The 20,504-nt window shown below is 42.7% G+C and overlaps 1 protein-coding gene across 5 annotated transcripts in view; it reads left to right on the top strand.

Moving 5' to 3' along the window:
- LOC308596940 (SITS-binding protein-like) overlaps window positions 1-19,562 on the top strand; it is a 33,814-nt gene extending 14,252 nt beyond the window's left edge. For all 5 annotated transcript variants that reach the window (XM_081212301.1, XM_081212299.1, XM_081212300.1 and 2 more), the window contains 6 exons: window positions 446-649; window positions 2,148-2,416; window positions 3,453-3,589; window positions 8,198-8,319; window positions 9,905-10,084; window positions 19,211-19,562. In XM_081212301.1, the coding sequence (XP_081068427.1) occupies window positions 446-649; window positions 2,148-2,416; window positions 3,453-3,589; window positions 8,198-8,319; window positions 9,905-10,084; window positions 19,211-19,384 (1,086 nt within the window). In that variant the 3' untranslated portion in view covers window positions 19,385-19,562. The remainder of the gene's footprint in view (window positions 1-445; window positions 650-2,147; window positions 2,417-3,452; window positions 3,590-8,197; window positions 8,320-9,904; window positions 10,085-19,210) is intronic.
- The last annotated feature ends 942 nt before the right edge of the window (window positions 19,563-20,504 follow it).

Genomic DNA, 20,504 nt, shown 5'->3' with positions numbered 1-20,504 from the left:
AGGTCCATAAACCCTTATCTTCTACATTCCAGACCATTCACTGGAATACTGCAACATTGTTCAAGCCAAGGCTATGTGAATCTTGTGAGTGGAAGCTCCATCTAAACCACTTTGACTTTAATTACTGCTTTAAGAGCCTTTATAGCTGTTACCAGCAGCAGGACTGAAGAGCTTTTTCAAATTATGCCAAACCTGGTGTGGTGTGGTGCCTTTTTAAACACACACACACACACACACACACACACACACACACACTACTTCCTGCACTTCTGTTTTTTTGTGCTGAAATATTAAACAGAAGTAGGGTAAGATTTCTTGGAGATGTCATCTTGAGACCCTGTTAAATAAATAGCAGAGTGTGTTTTGCTGTTTAGTCTTACCTTCAGTCCCTGGTCCTATGACAAAATCCTTGTCTAATGGTGCACACTATTCTCTCTTCTTTCAGGAACACAAGTTTTTACCTGTGATGAGACGAAAAGGGTTGCATGGTCCAAGGCTTGCCATGAACTCCTCACTTACAAAACATCTAAAGCTTTCCATAACTGTGTCCCCTTTTGCAAGCATCAACTCCCAGCTTTTTCAGATGTCTCTACAAGAAGGCAAAGAAGACTTTTGGCTGAGCCGCCACTCTGAATCTGGTGACTACTCGGTACAATTCCCTAATATCACCTCTTGCACTTGACCAATTACATCTAGAGGTTCCTAACCTGGAAGGAACCAGTAGGTATAAGGCTTTCTCGGCTTGCTCAACATACATTAGCCAAATGAGCCAAAGCACATGTTATGTCAGAGATGCGTGATTGGATCCACCCAGTTGGTAGTACGTGAGACTCTTAATTGCAAGGTTGTGGGTCCAAGCTCCACAATGGGCAAAAGATTCCTGCATTGCAGGGGTCTGGACTAGGTGACCCTCATGGTACCTTCCCATTCTATGACTCTATACCAGGGTTGAGGAGCTGTTTCCAGCCTTTGGATTGGATGTCTAGGTCCCTCACCCTGCCCCCTGCTGGCCATTCTGACAAGTAGATGGGACTGCCCACTTGTCATTCAGTTGGCATCACAGTGAAGTCAGGTGAAGTGCTTTATTTTGCCTGGGCAGTTTGAAATCACACTCAATGGACCAAGACACAGGAGTCTGCAGGAGCTGACAATAAGTTGAGTGTTTGCACTTGCAAACCCTGTGCCTTTGCAAGCACTGCCAATCAGCATTTTTCTTCTCCTGATAGCAGCTACCATGACCCCTGTTTGGATGGAGCCCTGGTAGGTGACACGGTAGGAAGGGGGTCTTACCTTCCTTCCTTGTACCAAAGCCTTGATGCGAATTACCCTCCCTGAGCTGCAGAGGCAAAAATAAGCAATACAGCCATAGAAAGGAAGCTATATAGAGGGGAAACCTTTATCTCCATGCCGTAACCTCAATCTAAACTGGGTGTGTGAGTGTTGGGTCACTTACAGTGACTTTTAGGAAAGTAAAATCATGGCAGGATACCTAATAATTGATTTCCCACATCATGTCTAGTAAGGCTCTTGTAATCAATAATCAAGCTGTACCTAAATAATGGTTCTTGGGCCTATAACCAATTTCAGGAAATTATAGCTATACTGTATCTTCAATTGTGTCTGCAAAAGAAATATATTTCAGGCCATGTTTTATTAAGCAATGTAATGTAGCAGGCTATCATTTTTTTAAAAAACAAATAATCTATTGCCTAAAAAATTGCCTTAGTGCCCATGATACACATAAATACAGAGTGATGCCTTTGTTTTGAAAATGCACATTAGCTATAAAATATTCTATGCTGTGTTCATATGATTCTGCTCAGAATTTGAGGCAAGGAGTACTGCAATTCGGAGAGCATAACCTTGAAACCAAGTGCTCACAAATGGTGCCTGCACTCCCCTTAATCTGGCGCTGCCAACTATTAGTTTAGGCAGGGAACATCCAATATGGTAGCTTCTAGATATTGCTGGACTGTAACTGCTATCATGCCTGACCATTGGCTATGCTGTCTGAGGCCGATGGGAGTTGGAGCCCATAACCTTCTGGGGGGCCCCACATTGGTTACCTGCACATGAGGTGAACCAGGAAGTCAGCCTAGCCCTTTATGCTTCTGCTGTTCTCTTCTGATGGCTGTTTCCTATTGCAGGTGCCGCTGCTCACCAGATGGAAAGGGCAGCTTTCTGCTCAGCTAAATGTGACCAGCCGGGCTGCGGTGCTCTGGTACATGGACCAAGTGAGCCTCTTGAGGCAGCGACTGGGAGCAGAGTATTTGGTTTTCGAAAGTGGCGAAGGCAATTGGTTTATGGAGCAAGCAGTCCCACCTCCCACAGAACTTGGAGGGGATAAGTACATTCACATTTTAGCCTCAATGGCAGCTGCATTGGGAAACTCGTCAATAATTAGCGCCGGCACGAGGTTCGTCTCAGAATAACTCTCCAAACTGTTTGTTTCCGAGGGCATCCTATTAGTGTGCACCATCTCCTGACCCTTGTTTTTATTTCATTAAAAGTTTATTTTAGGGGAAATCTCACATCCCCCTTCCACCCCTTTCTCTGTCCTTGTCATTTGCTGCTGGTGCTGCTGTAATCTGAAGGAGAGTCGTGGGGGACAGTGTGAGCTAATGAACAGAGGCATGGATGTGCTTTCAGCATGGGCTCTTCCTTTCCAGAAAAGTGGCTTCAGCTTGCATGAACTGGGTTGCCATATGTCCTCTTTTTCCAGGGCACGTCCTCTTTTTCATAGGTGTGTAAAATGAGAGTCGCTGTGGTGTAAGCCACTGAGCCTCTTGGGCTTGTCAATCAGAAGGTCAGCAGTTCGAATCCACGCAACAGGGCGAGCTCCCATCGCTCTGTCCCAGTTCCTGCCAACCTAGCAGTTCGAAAGCACACCAGTGCAAGTAGAGAATTAGGTACTGCTGTGGCGTGAAGGTAAATGGTAGTTACCTTCCTGTTGCGCCAGAAGTGGTTTAGTCATGCTGGCCACATGACCCGAAAAGCTGTCTGTGGACAAACGCCAGCTCCCTCGGCCTGAAAGCGAGATGAGCACCGCAACCCCATAGTCACCTTTGACTGGACTTAACCATCCAAGGGTCCTTTACCTTTTTTTTTACCCATAGTTAAAAGTAGAAGTGTCTTCTTTTTTGCTCTTCAATATATGGCAACCCTAGCATGAAGCCAAGCCACCAGCTGCTATGTGGCAATGCGTCCTTAGAACTGTCTATGACTTTGATGCAATGCTGCACCTGTGCCTTAAGTTGGCCTCCCTCAACCTGGTACTCTCCAGGTGTTGTTGAACAACAGCTGCCAGCGGCTCCAACCAGAATGGCTAAGTCAGGTGTTATGGGAGTTGTGATTCAACAACATCTAGAGGGCGTCGAGTTTGGGGGAGACTGAATGATTACTGCCTTTCAGTGTTTCCAGTTTGACTCCTGGTCTGTTTCTGCTGCTTCTAGAGCCAGCCACCTGCCGCTCTTTCTCCAAATGAGCCCCCGCCAGTCCGACTGGAGCTACGCTGGCTTGAAAGGGATTATTCCATCGGTGCTTCATTACAGTCTTCTTGGTTATAACTTTTTTATTCCGGATGCAATAGGTAACGTTATTTTAAGGTCAACTTCTCCCAGTTCTTCTTAGAATCCATTTTATAGAAGGGCTGAAGATGATGCCCCTGAGAGAAAAGGCCAGATCTCATGGGCAGAGCCCATACGCTGTGTGTTAAGAGGCCCCAGATTCAATCCCTGGCATTTCTGGGAAGGGCTGCAAAAGACCCAGGCCTCAAACACTGGAGAGAAGTTGCTGGTCAGTGCAGAGTCTTGATCAGCAGCCATCCAGATGTCAGGCTGCAACTCCCATCAGCCCCAAACAGCAAGGCCAGTGGTCAGGGCTGAGGAGAGTTGGAGTCTAACAACATCTGGAAGACACTATGCCTCTCTAAATAATACTGTGCTAGATGGACCATTAGGCAGCTTTCTATGCTCCTGCAGGGGAGATGAATGCATATAATCTGCTCACCTAATCAACCATGTTCATGAAGGCTACACCAAGCAGAACTTGAGGGACATCAGTGCCTGAAGTTCTGTTTGGTGCACCATTAGATTTAATTGATTTTCTGTTGACAAGAATTGGCCAGCACATTTCTTAAGCATTAAAAAAATTAAGCAGGAATTGCATATACATTCAGTTCTGCTGAAATTAGAGGGTGTTGTTGTTGTTTTTTAAAAAGTGTTTAGAAAAAGAAGTAATGGCATCTCAACTTCATTCATCTGGTTAGCGAAAGCCCGGGGGCTTTTGGACTGCAACTGATTTGTAGCATGGATCGCATCGACCCCATAGCTCAGCGATTGAGCGCATGCTTGCCATGCAAAAGGTCCCTCATTCAGTTCTGCACACAGCCAAACACCCTTAAAACCTTTTAAAGTTCTCGTTTATGTTGATGTTGATTTACTGAACTACATGCAGCAGGTTTAAATTTCTTCATTTCAGACTGCAGTGTAAAGATCTGGATTCAGCATTCAGAGTTATGCATACCTGGGGGGAAACTGTGTAATGAGAACAAAGTTTCCAGAGCAGTCCATTTGTAAAAAATCAGGGGATGCAACTAACAAATGGGAAGGTAGCTTGGGCAACCAATCTTTCTCTTCCCCTCTTCCACCTGTACCCTTCAGAAAGTTGATGAGGCCTAGCAAGTATTGAGGGCTTTGCCATAAGGGACTGCAGTGAGAGGCGAATTCCCTGAAATCAGGTGGAGGAATTTTGCACCATTTGTACAGGGCTCCCATTTTGGGGCAATTCTCCCTTCATACTGCAGTCCTGTAAAACCCAGACACAGTGGCTTTGGGGGGAGGTACAGTATACTGAAGAAGCCAGAAGTGGAAACATTTGCTTTAAAACTTTAATATCTCTGTGTTATTAGTTACTGTAATAAATGTATGATATTAGGCTTGTATTTCAGCAAGCAGAAGGACTTCTGTTACACAGTTGGACTTCCCCCCACACCATGTGGCTCCTAAATCTGTTCTGGGGGTTCCCCCAACCCTCTGGAGCTGGTTTTCGGATAGCATGGGACAGAAGTCCTGTTGCACAAGTGGAAGTAATTGAACTCCCACATTTGTTAGTTGAATATCACCCTTCTGGTATTGCATCTAACTGCATTCCTCTGGGAGCCAGCACTTTCTGAAGTGCTGTGTGATGCCTTAAAAATCCTATCAGTCGCTTTGTGTACACACACACACACACACACACACACACACACGTACATACCCATAACAATATCTATGTCTCTTAGAAGAGGAGGTAAAATTTTGTGGCAAGAGATATAAAAATATTAATAGTTTTTTTTAACAATAGTCTTGAACCAATGGAACCTTGTAGTAAATCCTGCTTTTCGTGCTGAAAAGAGGGAGCTCATGCACACCTTGTTCTCACAATGAGCTGTCACTTTTGATAAAATGTGAGGCTGTTTCAGAACGAAATATTCTGTTTTGGGAAGCAATTCCCTTTTCTGAAGGAATTGGGTTCCTTAAGCCTGAGGCAATATTTTTAATAAAAATTCTCTCTTGACCCTCACCCTTTCGCCCACTAGCCAGCACCTAGGATTTCACCAGGAAATATGCTTGCTCCCCTTTGCAGCATGCTTTCCTTATTTCAGTTTTCTGCCCTGGTGGAGGAAACCTGTGTTAGGATCTCCAACCCCTTCAGAATTTATGAAGCTTGATGAAGCGGTGTCATGTCACATTACATGGCGAAGTATTCTGGATGTGTTAAAACACTACATAACCTTGAGTGGGATGACAGGACACAATATTTCCTATTGCAAGTGACATTGGTAGCATTTGTGGAATTGCTTTATCTTTCTGGATATGCATGGATTTTAAGATACTGTCTGCAACCTGCTAATATAGATGGGTTTATGTTTCAAGGTTATAGTTCATTCTTCCCATCTGGCAAACAAGCCGTATGGGTGTACTCTTCAGCATCTACCTTCTGTGGGTGGGGATGGGGCAGAACTGTTTTGGCACAAGGCTTCCCAAGACTTTTCAGTCTATAAGTGTCCCTTCACTACATTTCTACCTAGAAGGTGTTTCTTTCATGTTGGATTAAGAAGTCATGTCTCTGCAGATCATAAAAAGATTTAAATTTATGTATGTGGGGGGCTGACACTTTTCTACTTTGATAAAGAAATTATGCAGCTGGACAACAAATTAACTTCCTTGCATGAAATTTTAGGTCAGGGTATCCAATGTGGTGTTCCCAATATGCTTTTGGCTCCAGCCTCCATCAGCCTCAGCCAGCATGGCCAATGGTCAGGGAAGGAGGAAGTTGTAGTCCAACAACATCTGGAAGGCATTATAATTATAATTATTTATTAAATTTGTATACCGCCCTTCATCTGTAGATCTTAGCGTGGTTCACAACATAAAACGCAATATTAAAACACAAAATACATGATAAAAACAAGAACAAGAAACACAAACCAATGAACCCCACCCCTCCTCCCACAAACCCATTTAAAAGGGAAATAAGATGTTAATCAGCCAAAGGCCTGGTTGGCTACTCCTGCATAGTTAATGTGTTTCAAGATGCCCCTGTGGTCCTTAGTTATAATGTTATAGACATGTTTTTTTCTGGTTTTTTGTGGTAGGTTGGAATGGCCCCTAAGAACCCCCCAAACACTGATGTGAATTCAGCAGTTATCAGGAATAAATGAGATACACAGGAGTAGGGAACATTTTCTTTTCAGGGTCTTTAGTACAATATTATGTATTTTACCTGCTGTGTCCATGGTTTGCCTTCCAGGCTGCTGACTGTTGATGTTATAATACGCCAGCAGTCAAGCTGCTAAAGCAACAAATGCAAAGCACGTACCAGAAAGAGAGATGAAAGATGTTCTTTCTTTTAACAGATTATCTGGATTGCCCACTATTTATACTATGTACTTTTCCTTTCCAGCTGGAAACTGCACCCCATTTGTTTCACATCTCAGCTTGAATCCTTCATAATGTACACCAAGCCAATTACATTGTTTTGTGTTAGGAGTCAGATGGTCAGAAATGTTGTTTCTCTGTGAAATCTCAGTATACTCAGTGTCCCCGTCCCCCCACCCCGCCACCCCACTTTCCCATTGCTTTTGAAATTCTTCCTACAACTTGTGTTTCCAGAATGCCAGGAATGCCAAAATGTGAGTTGGATCAGGCCATTCTTCAGTTCCATTTGCTTTGAGCCGTGGAGACTGTTTAAGCATCTGGCATGTGTCTTTTTGAACAACGCTGACTTCTCTAGCCTCTTCTTTCTCCCTTTGGATCTTATTGGCTCCTGTACCAGCAAATAGGAGACAGAAGCCATTTCCAAGCTGTCACTCTTTTGTGGGGAATGGCCATAGCTCAATGGTAGGCCATCTGCTTTGTATGGAGGAAGACCAGGTAGAAATGGGAATGTTCTTTCCAAAACCCCAGACTGCTGCAGCCGGACAATGAAGACAACATTGAGCTGGATAGACCAACATATAATGACCCCCTAGCTGTAAACCAGCAAATTTAGATTGTGCAGTTAAAGTGATTGTGGTGCTCTTGTGCAGCAAACCTGCTTCCAACCCCCCTGGAATTTTCGTGGTAAGAAAAGTGATTGTGGCATGTAACTTGCACACAAATAAAGCATCATGATGTCTCAATAAATAACAGTGTTGTAAAACATTCATGCAGATTTTGTGCACCTGTATCAGGATGAAAGCTCAATTAACTGGCTGTCTGGAAGAGCCCTGGGATGAAGCTATTGTATTTTAATATTTTGTACTATTGTATTTTAATATTTTGTTGGATATAAATCATCATCATCTCAGCAATGGCCGCAATAGCACAACTGAAGTCTATTGCAGTGGCCCTCCCCTTAAAGCTATCCAGGGAAGTTTCACCACAGGCAGAGTTGGCATTCTGCAGTGGATGCAGCAGACACCACTGCCAGAAGACCCAGTGCAGTGCAGTGCAGGAGAAGCTGAGATACATGAGGCCTGGTGGTGACTGGGCAGTGTTTCAATAGCACCTTGATTATACAAGAGCACACAGAGGCCTTGTTACAAATCTCAGGGTTTATCATTAACATAACCTGGTCATTCCTAAATTACTGGATCAAAGATTAAAGTTGAATTCTAAATATTTATAACGGTTTTCCTGTTGCCCAACCATTTTTATTTGTTTGTGCTGTGCAGGAGGAAGTCTTGCAAATGAATTTCTGATCGATGAAGAGCTATATATTAGATGGCTGCAGATTGTGACTTTCCTTCCTGTGATGTCTTTCCATACTCCACCATGGGTCTGTTGTGATGACTGGGTAGGTATATCAACTACCATTGGTATGCTAATGATAATATTCTGCTCTCTTGGTACCCGAATTCTCTCCCTCAGTTCTTACTAATATTTTTTATCTCCACAATGTCTCATTTTGGATGATTCACCACCACCAAAGTTTAAGGTGGATTAAACAGTATACTCTGTATGTCTTCTCTGAAATCATCACTTCCGTCTTCCTTGACACATCATCAGTACTCTCATCCAGGACTGGCCCAAGGCATTTTGCTGCCTGAGGTGAAGGACAAGATGGTCCATTTCACATACAGAAGCTAACTGGACCAGCAGTTGAATCTTAATCTAACACTGGTGGTAGGACAGGGTCCTCTGCCACACCTGAGATAGCAAGTCAGTTTATAGGGGCCAGGACATGCCATGTAGCATATACCGGTATAGCTCTGTCCTCTAACATAGGGGCTTAGGAGGATCAGCAAGGTGGCTGTAATTGCTGCCTAGGGAAGCTGCTTCACTTTGCCCAAAGGTAGGGCTGGCTGTGAGCTTCAGTTTTGCACATGGGGTGTGGGTGTGTGTTATGGAGAAAGGGGGGGGGGGAGAGAAATTTGCCTCTGTGTTGTTCGTCAGCAAAAGATTCTGGTGCCAGATCTTGCAATATATTTCTTCTTAACACTGCCAACATTTGCTTTTTCTGATTTCATAGAAACTCTGGTTCAAGTTCTTGTACTTTATTGCCTCAGCTATCACCAGGGCTTTCTTATACCTCATCTTAAATTCTTATTTCAGCCCTAAACTCTGCTGCATACCTTGCTCATGGCATTCTACCATTCACAGTCTTCTTTTTTGCTTCTCTTAATCAGTTCAAATTACCCCCTCCTCCTAGTTGCTTCATGCTGTGTGCCCCATCTCTCCTTTCTAATTCCCCTTTCACATTCTTTCTCCCACTATTAATTCTGTTTATACTAATCTTCTTATCTTAGCCCTTTAGCTATGCTCTCTTAGTCCTTTAGCTATGTTCTAGAGCTCAGCTGAAACTTCAAAGAAGGCAGTTTTCTGAAAAAAGAAGGCCACCTTACAGAATTTGCTCTAAATATTCTATACCAATTTGTTTGTGGTTGCTGCCATTCTCCTCCTCTCGACACAATGCTGGCTACAGGAGTAGTGGCAGTAAAGACTAGCACGATAAGAGACTGAAGAGATGGTTTTCATCCAAGCTGAAGGATGAGAGACTTAGATAGGCTGGGATTACAATACCACTAAAGTCATATTTTATAGGCTACTCTGGGTTGGATTCACCTAGGCATCCCTGTCAGGAGAAGACCTGTGCAAGGACTTTTGCTTATACAACACAGCTCCTCCCCGCCCCCTTCCTTCCCCTGTGCACACTCTGAAATTGGCTCAGTTGAGAGAACCTCCATTACAACACACAGTGTGGGGGAGGGTGGAATCCCTGCAATGCTTGTGCAGATGGAATGATTAAAAGAGTGTGACATTGAATTCCACCCTCTGTATCTACTCCCTTTGGGAGAACATAAATCAAACTAAAATACCTGCTTCTCTATTGTCTTCTCCACAGCGTATTTAAATAATATGCTGAACTTCCTTTCTTTCAGGTGCTGAATCTCACCAGGCACTATGTTCAGACACATCAGAGTTTTGTGGTGCCTCTTGTTGAAAAATACAGCAAGGAGTGGCTCTCTGTAGGATACCCTATTTTTCGACCTGTATGGTGGCTCAGCCCCACTGAGTCCATTACCTTTACAATTGATGATGAATTTCTCATAGGAGATGAGGTAAGAAATAAATTTTACTCCAGCATGTTTTGGACCAGGAAGGGCATCTCAGGGACTGAATATTTTCTATAAGGCATTTGGATTTATATTAGAGTACTGAACATTTCAGTTCTCTGCGGGTTTTGAAAATTCATGTAAAGTTACAAAGGTAAAATAGAATACTTGATGATAGAAAACCCTCATAAATTAAAATTGGCAGAAAACATTTATTATAGCTAGAATTCTGAAAACATGGAAGAATTAACTTTGCTGAGGAGGAATCAGCATGACTTCTGTAAATGGAATTCTTGCCTCACTAAACTTTTGGAACGAGACACATTTAGATTGTCCAGTCAAAATGTAAAATCATACAATGATAGTGATGGAAGGGACCTTGAACATCACCTGCCCAACTTCTTGCTCTGTGTAGGAAAACAGAGACATATGTGATCCAGTGGACATTATATATGTGGTGTTTGTGTGTGTGTGTGTGTGTGTGTGTGTGTGTGTGTGTCTGTCTGCCTCTATCTTTATCATCTTCCTCCCAAATGACTCCTACAAAATGTTACCAGAAGGTTCCAACATTAAAGCATTAAAAACAGAAAACTAAGACTAAGAATAAAAGTGCATTACTAACAATGGATGAAAATCACCCATGAGGTCTTCCAATGATCTGTGTTGGGATCCATGCTGTTTAACTTAATCATGAAGGACTCAGAGTCAGAGGTGAACAAAAGTGTAGAAGATGACACAAAACTACTCAGGATGGTGAAAACCCAAGCAGTGTGTGAAAGCTTTCTTCTAACTGAGCAAATGGGCAGTAGAATGGGCAATGTGATTCAGTGCAAGGAGGTCCAAAGTGATGCTTGCTGGGACATGAAAATCCCAATATATGAAGTCTAACTTGGCTGTGACTATTCAGGAAGGGGATCTTGGAGTCAGAATGGAAAGTTCATGAAGAACAGCAGCTCACGTAGTGGCAGTGTGTAGGGAAACATAAATCTCATGTTAGCTTTATATTTGATCCCCTAAAAAAATAATCCCTATCACAATGCTGTTACATAAATTGGTGGAATGCCTGTATTTCGCTCCAAATGAATACTAAAGGACAGGAGAAAGATACAGAGCAGGCAAGTAAATAATCAAGAGGTTGGAGTACCCACCACATGAGAGTCTAAAAACTTTGCATGTAGAGATTTTTAAGTTTACAAAAAGTCAAGGAGGACATGATTGAGATGTACTTATTGTATTGAAAAAGGTGTGGGGAGAAAGCCAATCAAGAGCCAAATTTTGATTTAAGGTTTATTTGGCCCATTAACTTCTTGTGCTTGGAAAAATAGAACGGATCTAAACGGTTTCTACATGTCCAGACATCTGGCAATTTTAGCGTCAATACATTAAGTGGGGGTGAAGGAGTGGCTAACTTCTTCATGTTCAGGGTCTGATGTATTTTCCAGACAATGAGCGGGATGCTGATGTTATAAAACATATGCTACTACTGTAAAGGACTGCAAATTTTTTTGTTGCAAAATTTTACTTCTGTGTCAAGTCTGCCTGGCAAGCCAGATAAAACTGCTTCAGGGTCTAGATCTGGCCTGGCAGCAGCCCATTATCCATCATGAGGGCAGAGCTGCAAACTGGATTCCTCACAGGAATGCGACTGTGATGGACATCAGAAATGGAGGAGAGAGATGAATATATGATCAGTTGACCAGCTTCGAAGGTTATAGCATGATTTCCTTATAAAGGTGCAGGTATCTGACTTGTTTAAGGTAGCATCCCTCAGAATCTACTCATAACCTAAAGCACAGGGTCTCCACCAATGGTCCCTGACTAAGTATTCCAGAATGTCGTCCCAGTACTCCCCAGCTATAACTTGCTATAGAAAACAACACTTTCTCCCTGACTTTGGCCTGTCAGATATCCATCCATAGTCTGTTTTGCAGGGTGCAGTAAGCCAAACTATGGCTTACAAGGGCTGCAAAAATGTGCAGGCTCCTGGAGAATGTCTGATGGGTCAAACTTTGGCTTAGCTCAATGCAGCAGTAAAAAGGGCCAGGGAAGAGCAATTGATTCTCAATTTAACAAAAAGCTACCTAATTCTCACTTCCAGAAATGATGTGTGAATTGAAATTGGCACTACTCTAAATTTTGCAATGCAGTTCTCCAATCAATGTGTAAAATAATTAAAAATAAATGCATATATTGGGGGAGGTGTGCATAAAAATGTGTATATTCATAAAAATAACACAACAATGCATTAAATCAGGGGAAACGACGTGCAAAAATGTGTGTATTAAATAAAATTGCAGACAAAAATGTGTTTATTAGGAAAAATTCACACTAAAAAGTTGATGAATCTTCATGAGGGTTAAATAAAAAGAAATTTGAAAATTAGATGCAGAAAGTGGAGAACTGAATTTAAGATTTGAAAAAAATGAGCAACAAAGAGAAACCAAAATGCGACAGATTCATGCATCCTTCCGTGTAGTTTGACTCTCCCTGTCATATGAACCAGGCCACTGTGACCTCCTTACTAGGTCAACCATTAGTCAGAGAAGTAAATAGCACTTTTAAAACTTTCCCTTTCAACGCTGCCTCTGTCCAGCCACTACATCACATTTACCATTCCTCGCTGGTTTCCCACCATTACCTTCCCTTTGGCAGAGGGTTCACTGGAGTGATTGTGATTTATGTGACATTTTCCACAGCCTCACAAAAGCCCAGCAACATCAGTATTTCAACTGGCAGGTTTACAATGCTTTTAGCAAAGCAAGCAAATGCCTACAGTACCAGAGTGAAATATGGGGCTTTCCATTCAGTGACATTCTAGATCTCACTTTCACTTCTCTCATTTCCTCTCACGCTTCTTTCCATCTGCACCCCGCTCCCCCTTCTATGGCTCCGACTACTGTCATCCTGGAAAATCCATCACCCATCTGTTGGTTTAATTTGGAGTCTTCTACAATAGTCTGGGAAAGCCTGTTGGACGTAGCTGTATGTTACGCTTTTTCTGTGTGTGGCTAGTTATGCAGGAAGTGATGTTTTATGGGGCATTCTTAGTTGATCAACTTGATTTATTATAGCATGACTGGCTGCGTCTCCAGTGAAGCTTCTGGTTTTTGGTTTGCCTTTTTGCTAGCATGGAAAAAAACAACTTTCACCTGTATAAATAAGAGACAAAACTGAGGAAATGAGGATACTATAAGAACATGTGTTCTGCTGATACAATAATCACAGATTACGGTGGCAGGCTTTAGAATCTACTTGATAAAGTTCTACATTGGTGACTGCCCATAGATTATAACCAAAGGTTTACCTGTTAATTCATATGACACTTTTCAATAAAAACATGCTGAATCACACATTATTCCATCACTGAATCATGCCCCCCCCCACTGTAAATAAATGAGGTGGTATAGTATAGGGATTCAATACCACAGTCTTTTCCTCAGTGAACTAAAACCCGTTGGAGATCAATGGCAGTTAGAGGCCCAGTCTATCAAGACCACTTTCCATATCAACTTTATTGTTTGGGTAACAATCTAGGCACATGTCTCCATTGATTCTGTTGAAACATGATTAGTTTCTCCTTGGCTGTTTGTGAAAAGGAACTCTGGATTACATTGATGGAGGTTTAGGAATGATGGGTCGCAAACAGACCCTGGCCCAAAGAACCACTGAAACTGGCTGGGGTCACACCGTTGTTTGCTCAGTAAGCTAGTTCTTCATGTTGCTCTCTTGGTGATGGTGCCATATGGGTGTAGCCAGGAATTTTGTTTGGGGGGGGGGGGCAACCAAAGTTGTTGAGCTTCCCCATTGAAGCCTGAAGTCTGTAGCTATCCAAGTGAACCACAAGAGGCAGTTGAGAGGGGTATATGTTAGAAGAGGACTGAGACATCCTTTCAAATATTACTGTTTGGGTATGCATTGGAAGCACCACATGCATAGCAAAGCCATTGGACTGTAGCAATCATCTTGACTTTGCACTGGTCATAATGAAACCCTATAACCTGCCCTGTATCCTAGAAATGTAGGACAGTGACCATAACTCAGAAGGTCTGAGGTTCCATCCCTGGCATCATGTCCTCTGCCTCAGACCCTCAAAAGTCACTGCCAGTCAGAAGAGCAGACAACACTGGGCTAGACAGGCAAGCAGTCTGACTTGCTGTAAGTTCCTATATGAGATAGGAGGAAAAGAATGCAAATAAAGAACTATAAAACGCTGGCCCCCTTTTTGTCCACTATAAAATTTAAATAACTATCTCCTCCATATGTGTGTCTTTACATGTTGGGGAAGAATCTTCCACCGCTCTAGGAATACCCTGCTCCTTTTCTCTATGATGCCATTGACTTGGGCAAAAGGAGGCATGGGTGGTGGTACTAGCTGTCCACACCTAGAGGCATCTTGAAACAAGGAAGACGGTTTATGAGATTGATTTCTATGAGATGTTCATGCCAATGATACCTCCAAGTATTTCAGATCTTGTTTGTCTAGATTAATAAGGCAATTAGGTGCTCCGTTAATGTTATAATCAATTAGCATTAACAAGCAACTGGAAATAAATTAAAGAGCAGTTAACACTCTAATTTCCTTTGCTGTTAGCATTTCAAATACAGCCAATATCTAATTAAATCTTTTGAAGCACTTTCCTATTTGCTGAATTTATGATTAATGTAAAGACTTAAATATTTCTCCCAGATCAAGGCAACGACACATTGATCTTTAGTGTCTTTAGTTCTGAGGGTGGTGCATGGTAGGATCTAAAGTGTTGCCTTTAATCATATTAAGAAGACTCTCACTGAGGGCTCATTAAGCGCTCAAAGGGTAATGGAGTTTTGTGTGCATTTGAGGCCTTCTAAAATTTACAGTGACTGTTTTAAAAAGAGCAGTAGTTGCCTCATCGCAATCTTTTTGATCAATTATTTCTGCTTTGATGCTTTAAATTGTCTTGGTTACTACTGTATTAGAGAATGTGCAGGGTTAGGAGAGTCTTTTCTCCTGTACTGTCCAAAGTAAAATGTGAACCTCATCCCAGTGTGATCCTTGACCTTCCGCCCTTTAAAATGTAAGATGTAAGATGATTGAAAATCCCTGCATTTACAAGGGAGAAAGGTCCAAGACAAAAATGGGGGTAGGACTGACATCATGTGGATACTCCTACATTTTGTTGCCGTATAGACAAGCCCAAAATACAGTGGCCACTTCTGCAAATGGCAACTCATGTGAACAGCCGAATGGTGTGAAAAATGTAGGCAACCTAATATCTTTTGTGAAGTGAAAAATCACAAGTGAGTGGAACGATGAGTGTGTCTGGGTGTGCTTAGTCTTCTTAGACAATGTTATTTATAGAACTTAGAATGTTTTTAGTGGGTATGATACACAATTCTCTCTCGTGGGCCTGCATGTTTCTCATTGTATTCTGATTCACATAATTGAAAACGGCTTTTGCCTGATTGTGACAAGTTCCATACACCTTGAAGCAGACTATGTAGACATGCAAGTAATCAGAACACTTGCTCTCACAGACAAATGGACTTTGGGCTGACAGCGAGGGTGTAGGAACAGCTAGTTACCAATTAAACCTTGTGGCAGATGGTTGCTCAGCTACCATTGTGTGGAACATACAATGACCTTGCTACAAGTCCAAGGGCTAGTTTCAGTCATCTGATCTTCCTAGTCAAACTTTGATCTTCCTAGGCAAGGCACTCTTTGGTGCCGGTTGGGAACATCTGAAGATGACTTCGGTTTCACTATCAGGTGTTCTGCTTTGAGTCTAGCTGATTCAGCCAGGTGAACAAAGAAGCAAAGCTGCAATGAGGCAGAATGGCAGTGCCTTCTTAAATGGTACGGTACTACCTTGGTTCTCAAACTTAATTGGTTCTGGAAGTCTGTTCCAAAACCAAAGTGTTCCAAAACACTTTCCCATAGAAAGTAATTAATCCGTTCCAGACTTTTAAAAGCAACCCCTAAAATAGCAATTTAACATGAATTTTACTATCTAACAAGACCATTGATCCATAAAATGAAAGCAATAATTAATGTTCTGTACTATAAAATAAATAAGAGTATTGTAGATGATAAAAATTAAAATTAATTTTTTTCCTTACCTGCACTGATGATAGTCACTGTTTGGATGGGGGGCTTTTATCCATTTCCACAGTCACACAATCAAACAATCAATCAGTCATAAAACAAAAAACAAGCCACAGTCACAAAAATGAAAAAGCCACACAAACAAAAACTCAAAAAATTAGCAAAAACAAAAGCACCAAATATCACCTCAGAACACTGTAATCAGAAACAGAAGGCTTTAATTACGATGGGGGGGGGACTTAAATTAGCTGTGCAAGGGTAAAAATGGAAGGAAAAAAGCCTTAATTTCAATGGGGGGAGGACTTAAATAAGCTGCGCAAGGGTAAAAACAGCAGGAAAAAAGCCTTAATAATTATGCAGGGGACTCAAATGAGCTGCGCAACAGTGAAAACGGAAGCTCAGGAGCACATTCGGCTTCTGAGGCAAAGTTCAAAAACCAAAACACCTACTTCCGGGTTTGCAGTGTTCAGGTTCCGTGTTGTTCTGGAACTAAGCTATTCAAAAACCGAGGTACCACTGTGCTAGGCTTATGCTTGTGTCCTTGTGATCTTTAAACATTAGTAGTAAAACACAGAGGCCCCAGAAAGGGAACAAATCAAGTATGTCAGAAAGCTGTCATCACCTTTGCATCTGTACATGGAAATTCTGTGAGTGAAAGAAATATAATACCCTTGTGGAATGAAGACATTAGTATAAACATTTATATTGACTTCATATTTTATTACCTTTGTTTATGGTTATAAACTCAGGAACAGGTGGCCTTTTCTGGTTATATTGGGGCTAGTTAATATATTCTTCTGTGTCAGAATCCCGCTGCCTCATCTGATTCAGTTAAGTGAAACAGACACTCATGACCTGTCCTTAATTCCATAAGGTGAACTGCAGCTCCAGAAGCGTAATAGTGTCAGCATCAATTACAGGTTTCTTATCTGTTGCATAGAGGCCTAGGGCAAATGTCCTAGCATCGCTGTACGTACCAAGATCCTTGTTCTTGGAAGTAGGTACATTTTATTGGAGGTGAAAATGGAAATCATGGCCATTTGTAAAAAGCCATTACACTTTCCAACATGAAAGGCTCAGAGCTTTGACATATATCAATTCCTGAGACCTTGATGCTTTTATATTGATTTCAGTGAATGTATTCAGCTTGTGACAAATAAAGGTGGCCATTTCCCCACTTTTGAACTAGACGTGATGGCAGCAGGACCTAGCTATGAGTCTTTCTGACTCCTTCTAAATTGGTGCCCGGGTCAATTTAAAGCATGGCATCAGTGGGGGAATTAAATATCCCCATCTATGCTTTTCCAGGTGAAATTATTTCAAATGTGTTTTCCTCTTAGCCAGTGTTACTTTTAGCCATGGAGGTCCACTAGGAGAAAAATCAAAGGGGTTTCAGAGAAAAGGCACAGGCAGCAGAAAAGGACATTTTCCCACTTTAAATCTGCTTCACACTTTATAGAAATGGAGCAGCAGATCCATTTCTGTAAACAAGGCAGGCCATCACTCCACTAGTTTGGCCCTTGCATTTTAAAAAGAACATAAATTCAATTTCATGGCAAACATTATTTGTGAAATGCAGCCTACGGTAAGCTGACAAGTGGAATCTGCACTTATAAGATATCATCACATATCTCCTCCCAGAAAATCACTTAAATGGGGCAGCGGGGGGAATCTCTAAAATTGAATCGGACAGTTTCCAATGCAGAAATGTGGCCTGCATTAACAAGAAGAGATCTTTTCTTATGATACAGCTAATGCAAAACCAAAGATTGGACTAAGAACATCAGGCCTTTCTGCTGAGCGGCTGGGATCCAAATTTGTGATAAAAGTTCAGTTCTGAAAATACAACGTAATGTGTTTGCAACTCCTGGCAATTCCAATTAAAATAAGTATGGACTCAGACTCAAGTCTGTCACTCATAAAGAATCTTTCATGAATTTGGAAAGAACCATTGTGCTGTAATGATGAACATTTGTGCACTCTAGTGCCTTAGAACTCTGTGTTTTAAAACAAACCAAAAAAAGGCTGCCCTCGTCTTCCTGGAACCTCTCTTTAGATCAGTCTTTGCCCAGTTTGCATCAGTACTGGAATTGTTTTAAAGACGTTCGTAACATCTTTTCAAGATTTTTTACCGTATTTTTCGTCCCATAGGACGCACCTAGTTTTTTGGGGGGGAAATAAAGGAAATCCCCCCCTTTATTTTCCCCCCAAAACCAGGTCGGGGAATCCAAACCAGGTCGGAGAACAGCGGGATGGCAGCGCTGCACCTCCCCGCTGTCCCCTGAGCTTGTGGGGCTGCCGATGTCTTCCCAAAGTGCGGGGCGCTCTGCCCTGGAGCGCAGGCAGCTCCGCGCAACCCACTGGAGCCTGGCGCGGCTTCGCGCCGGGCTCCCGAGGGTTGCGCAGAGCTTCCTGAAGCCTGGAGAGCGAGAGGGGTCGGTGCGCACCGACTCCTCTCGCTCTCCAGGCTTCAGCGAAAGCCTGTATTCGCTCCACAGGACGCACACACATTTCCCCTTCATTTTTGGAGGGGGAAAAGTGCGTCCTATAGGCCGAAAAATACGGTAATCGTTTTATCACTTGTTGTTTGCCGCCCTAGGATCTTTTGGGAAGAAGGGTGGGGTTTTAATAGATGGCGTCAAAGCAAACTTTATTGATTTCACCGTTATGATATAAAGTCATTATCAGAACAGGTAATAGTGCGCTGGTTTCAAGTGAGCTTTACTTTATCAGTGGGGCGATGGCCACCCTGTAGCCAAGGCGGGTGGCACCGTGGTCCCAGGAAGCCCTGCGCAGGATCGCAAACCCCACCCACCTCTTGGAGGGGCTGAGCGGAAATTATCAGTGTTCTGACTACATACTCTAAGGGCAAGGCTACAGCCCTGGTAGAGCATATGCTTCACATCCATTAGATCCCAGGTTCAATGTCTCAATGCCTCCAGATAGGGCAGGCAGGCAGTGTCTACACAACTGAGCTTGATGGACCAATGGTCTGAGTATAAAGCAGTTTTCTATATTCCAAGGCTTCTAACTTTCCTTTTTCAATCCAGGTCCTTGTTGCCCCAATAACTGAACAAGGGCACCGTCAAAGAGATATTTACCTGCCCAGTGAAGGTCAGAAGTGGAAGGACATCAACACGGCGCAGGTGTTTGATGGAGGGACCTTCATCAGGAACTATTCAGCCTCTCTCATGGATGTGCCTGTTTTCGTTAAGACTTTCTAGATTCCAAATCTGACTCAGATCTCAGAAGGTTTCCCTGTATCTCAGAGAAGGATTGCCAGCAAGAGCATCCATGTTGACAAGGGAAGTTCTCTCTTTTTCTGAAAAGAGTTTCCAGTCCACTGCAATGTTTCCAGGATCTGTATATTGAAAGAACTATTAAATGTGTGCATTTAAAATAGACTTGACTCCCCACTGTCTGTTTTCCAAAAATTTTAAAGTTCTCCAAGGGCTTCTGGTGGGACTACAGCAACTGCTACAATTTTGTACCTTGAACCCCCAGGCCTGTTTTCCTCTTTGCAGAATCTGTTGAAACACTCAGTTTGCAGGGCGGGGAGTGGTGAGTAGGATGATGGGGCTTAGGATGATGGGGAACCTCAGGCCTTGGACTCAAATGTGGTCCTCCAGGCCTTTCTATCTGGCCCTCAGAACATTCTACAGGCCACACCCCCTCACTGGCCAGGCTTTCCACCCTGCTTGCATGCTTTTGCCTGGCTGGAATGTGTCCCTCACCTCTGATAATGCTTCTCACTTGTCTGGATGGAGGACAGAGAGGGGTATGTGAGCTTCCTGTACAAAAGTTTACATTTGTGACTCCACTCACATTTGCCTCTGGTTCTGCCCCCCACTGGCCTGTGGTCCTCAGAAGGTTGCTCAGAGGGAATATTGTATAGCCGTCGCGGCTGAAAAGAGTTCCCCACTCCAACTTAGTCCTCCCCCCTGCCTCACTAGCAGATTGTTGTTTGTGATGAAATCCCATGGCAAAATGCAGTCTCTTTTCCAAGACGGATTTGATCATTTAGGATATTTTCCATAAATGTCTCCAAAATTTGGTTGTGAAAAGGGAACGGACTTTGCAAATTAGGAGATGAATTCAAGGCTGCCTACCTGTGGAGCAAAAGAAAGGGGAGGGCAATTGATTTTGTGGGTGTGGCTTTAAAAATAAACATAAAAACGTTATTTGCGGGGCGGGGGTGGGACAGAGGGTTGTTTCATGAACCTTTCAGTATTTCTCTTTTTAGACTTTCTTTCAAGATTGTGTGCTCCCCTTCTCCAGTGACAGAACATACATCTCCCATTATTTACTTTTGTTTTGAAAGCTATCAGCTGACTATTTCTCCCT

This window comes from Podarcis bocagei (genome assembly GCF_964188305.1).
Source record: "Podarcis bocagei genome assembly, chromosome: 1".
NCBI lineage: Eukaryota > Metazoa > Chordata > Lepidosauria > Squamata > Lacertidae > Podarcis > Podarcis bocagei.
Note: the sequence above shows the minus strand (reverse complement) of the source record. Positions and strands in the feature narration are given on the sequence as shown.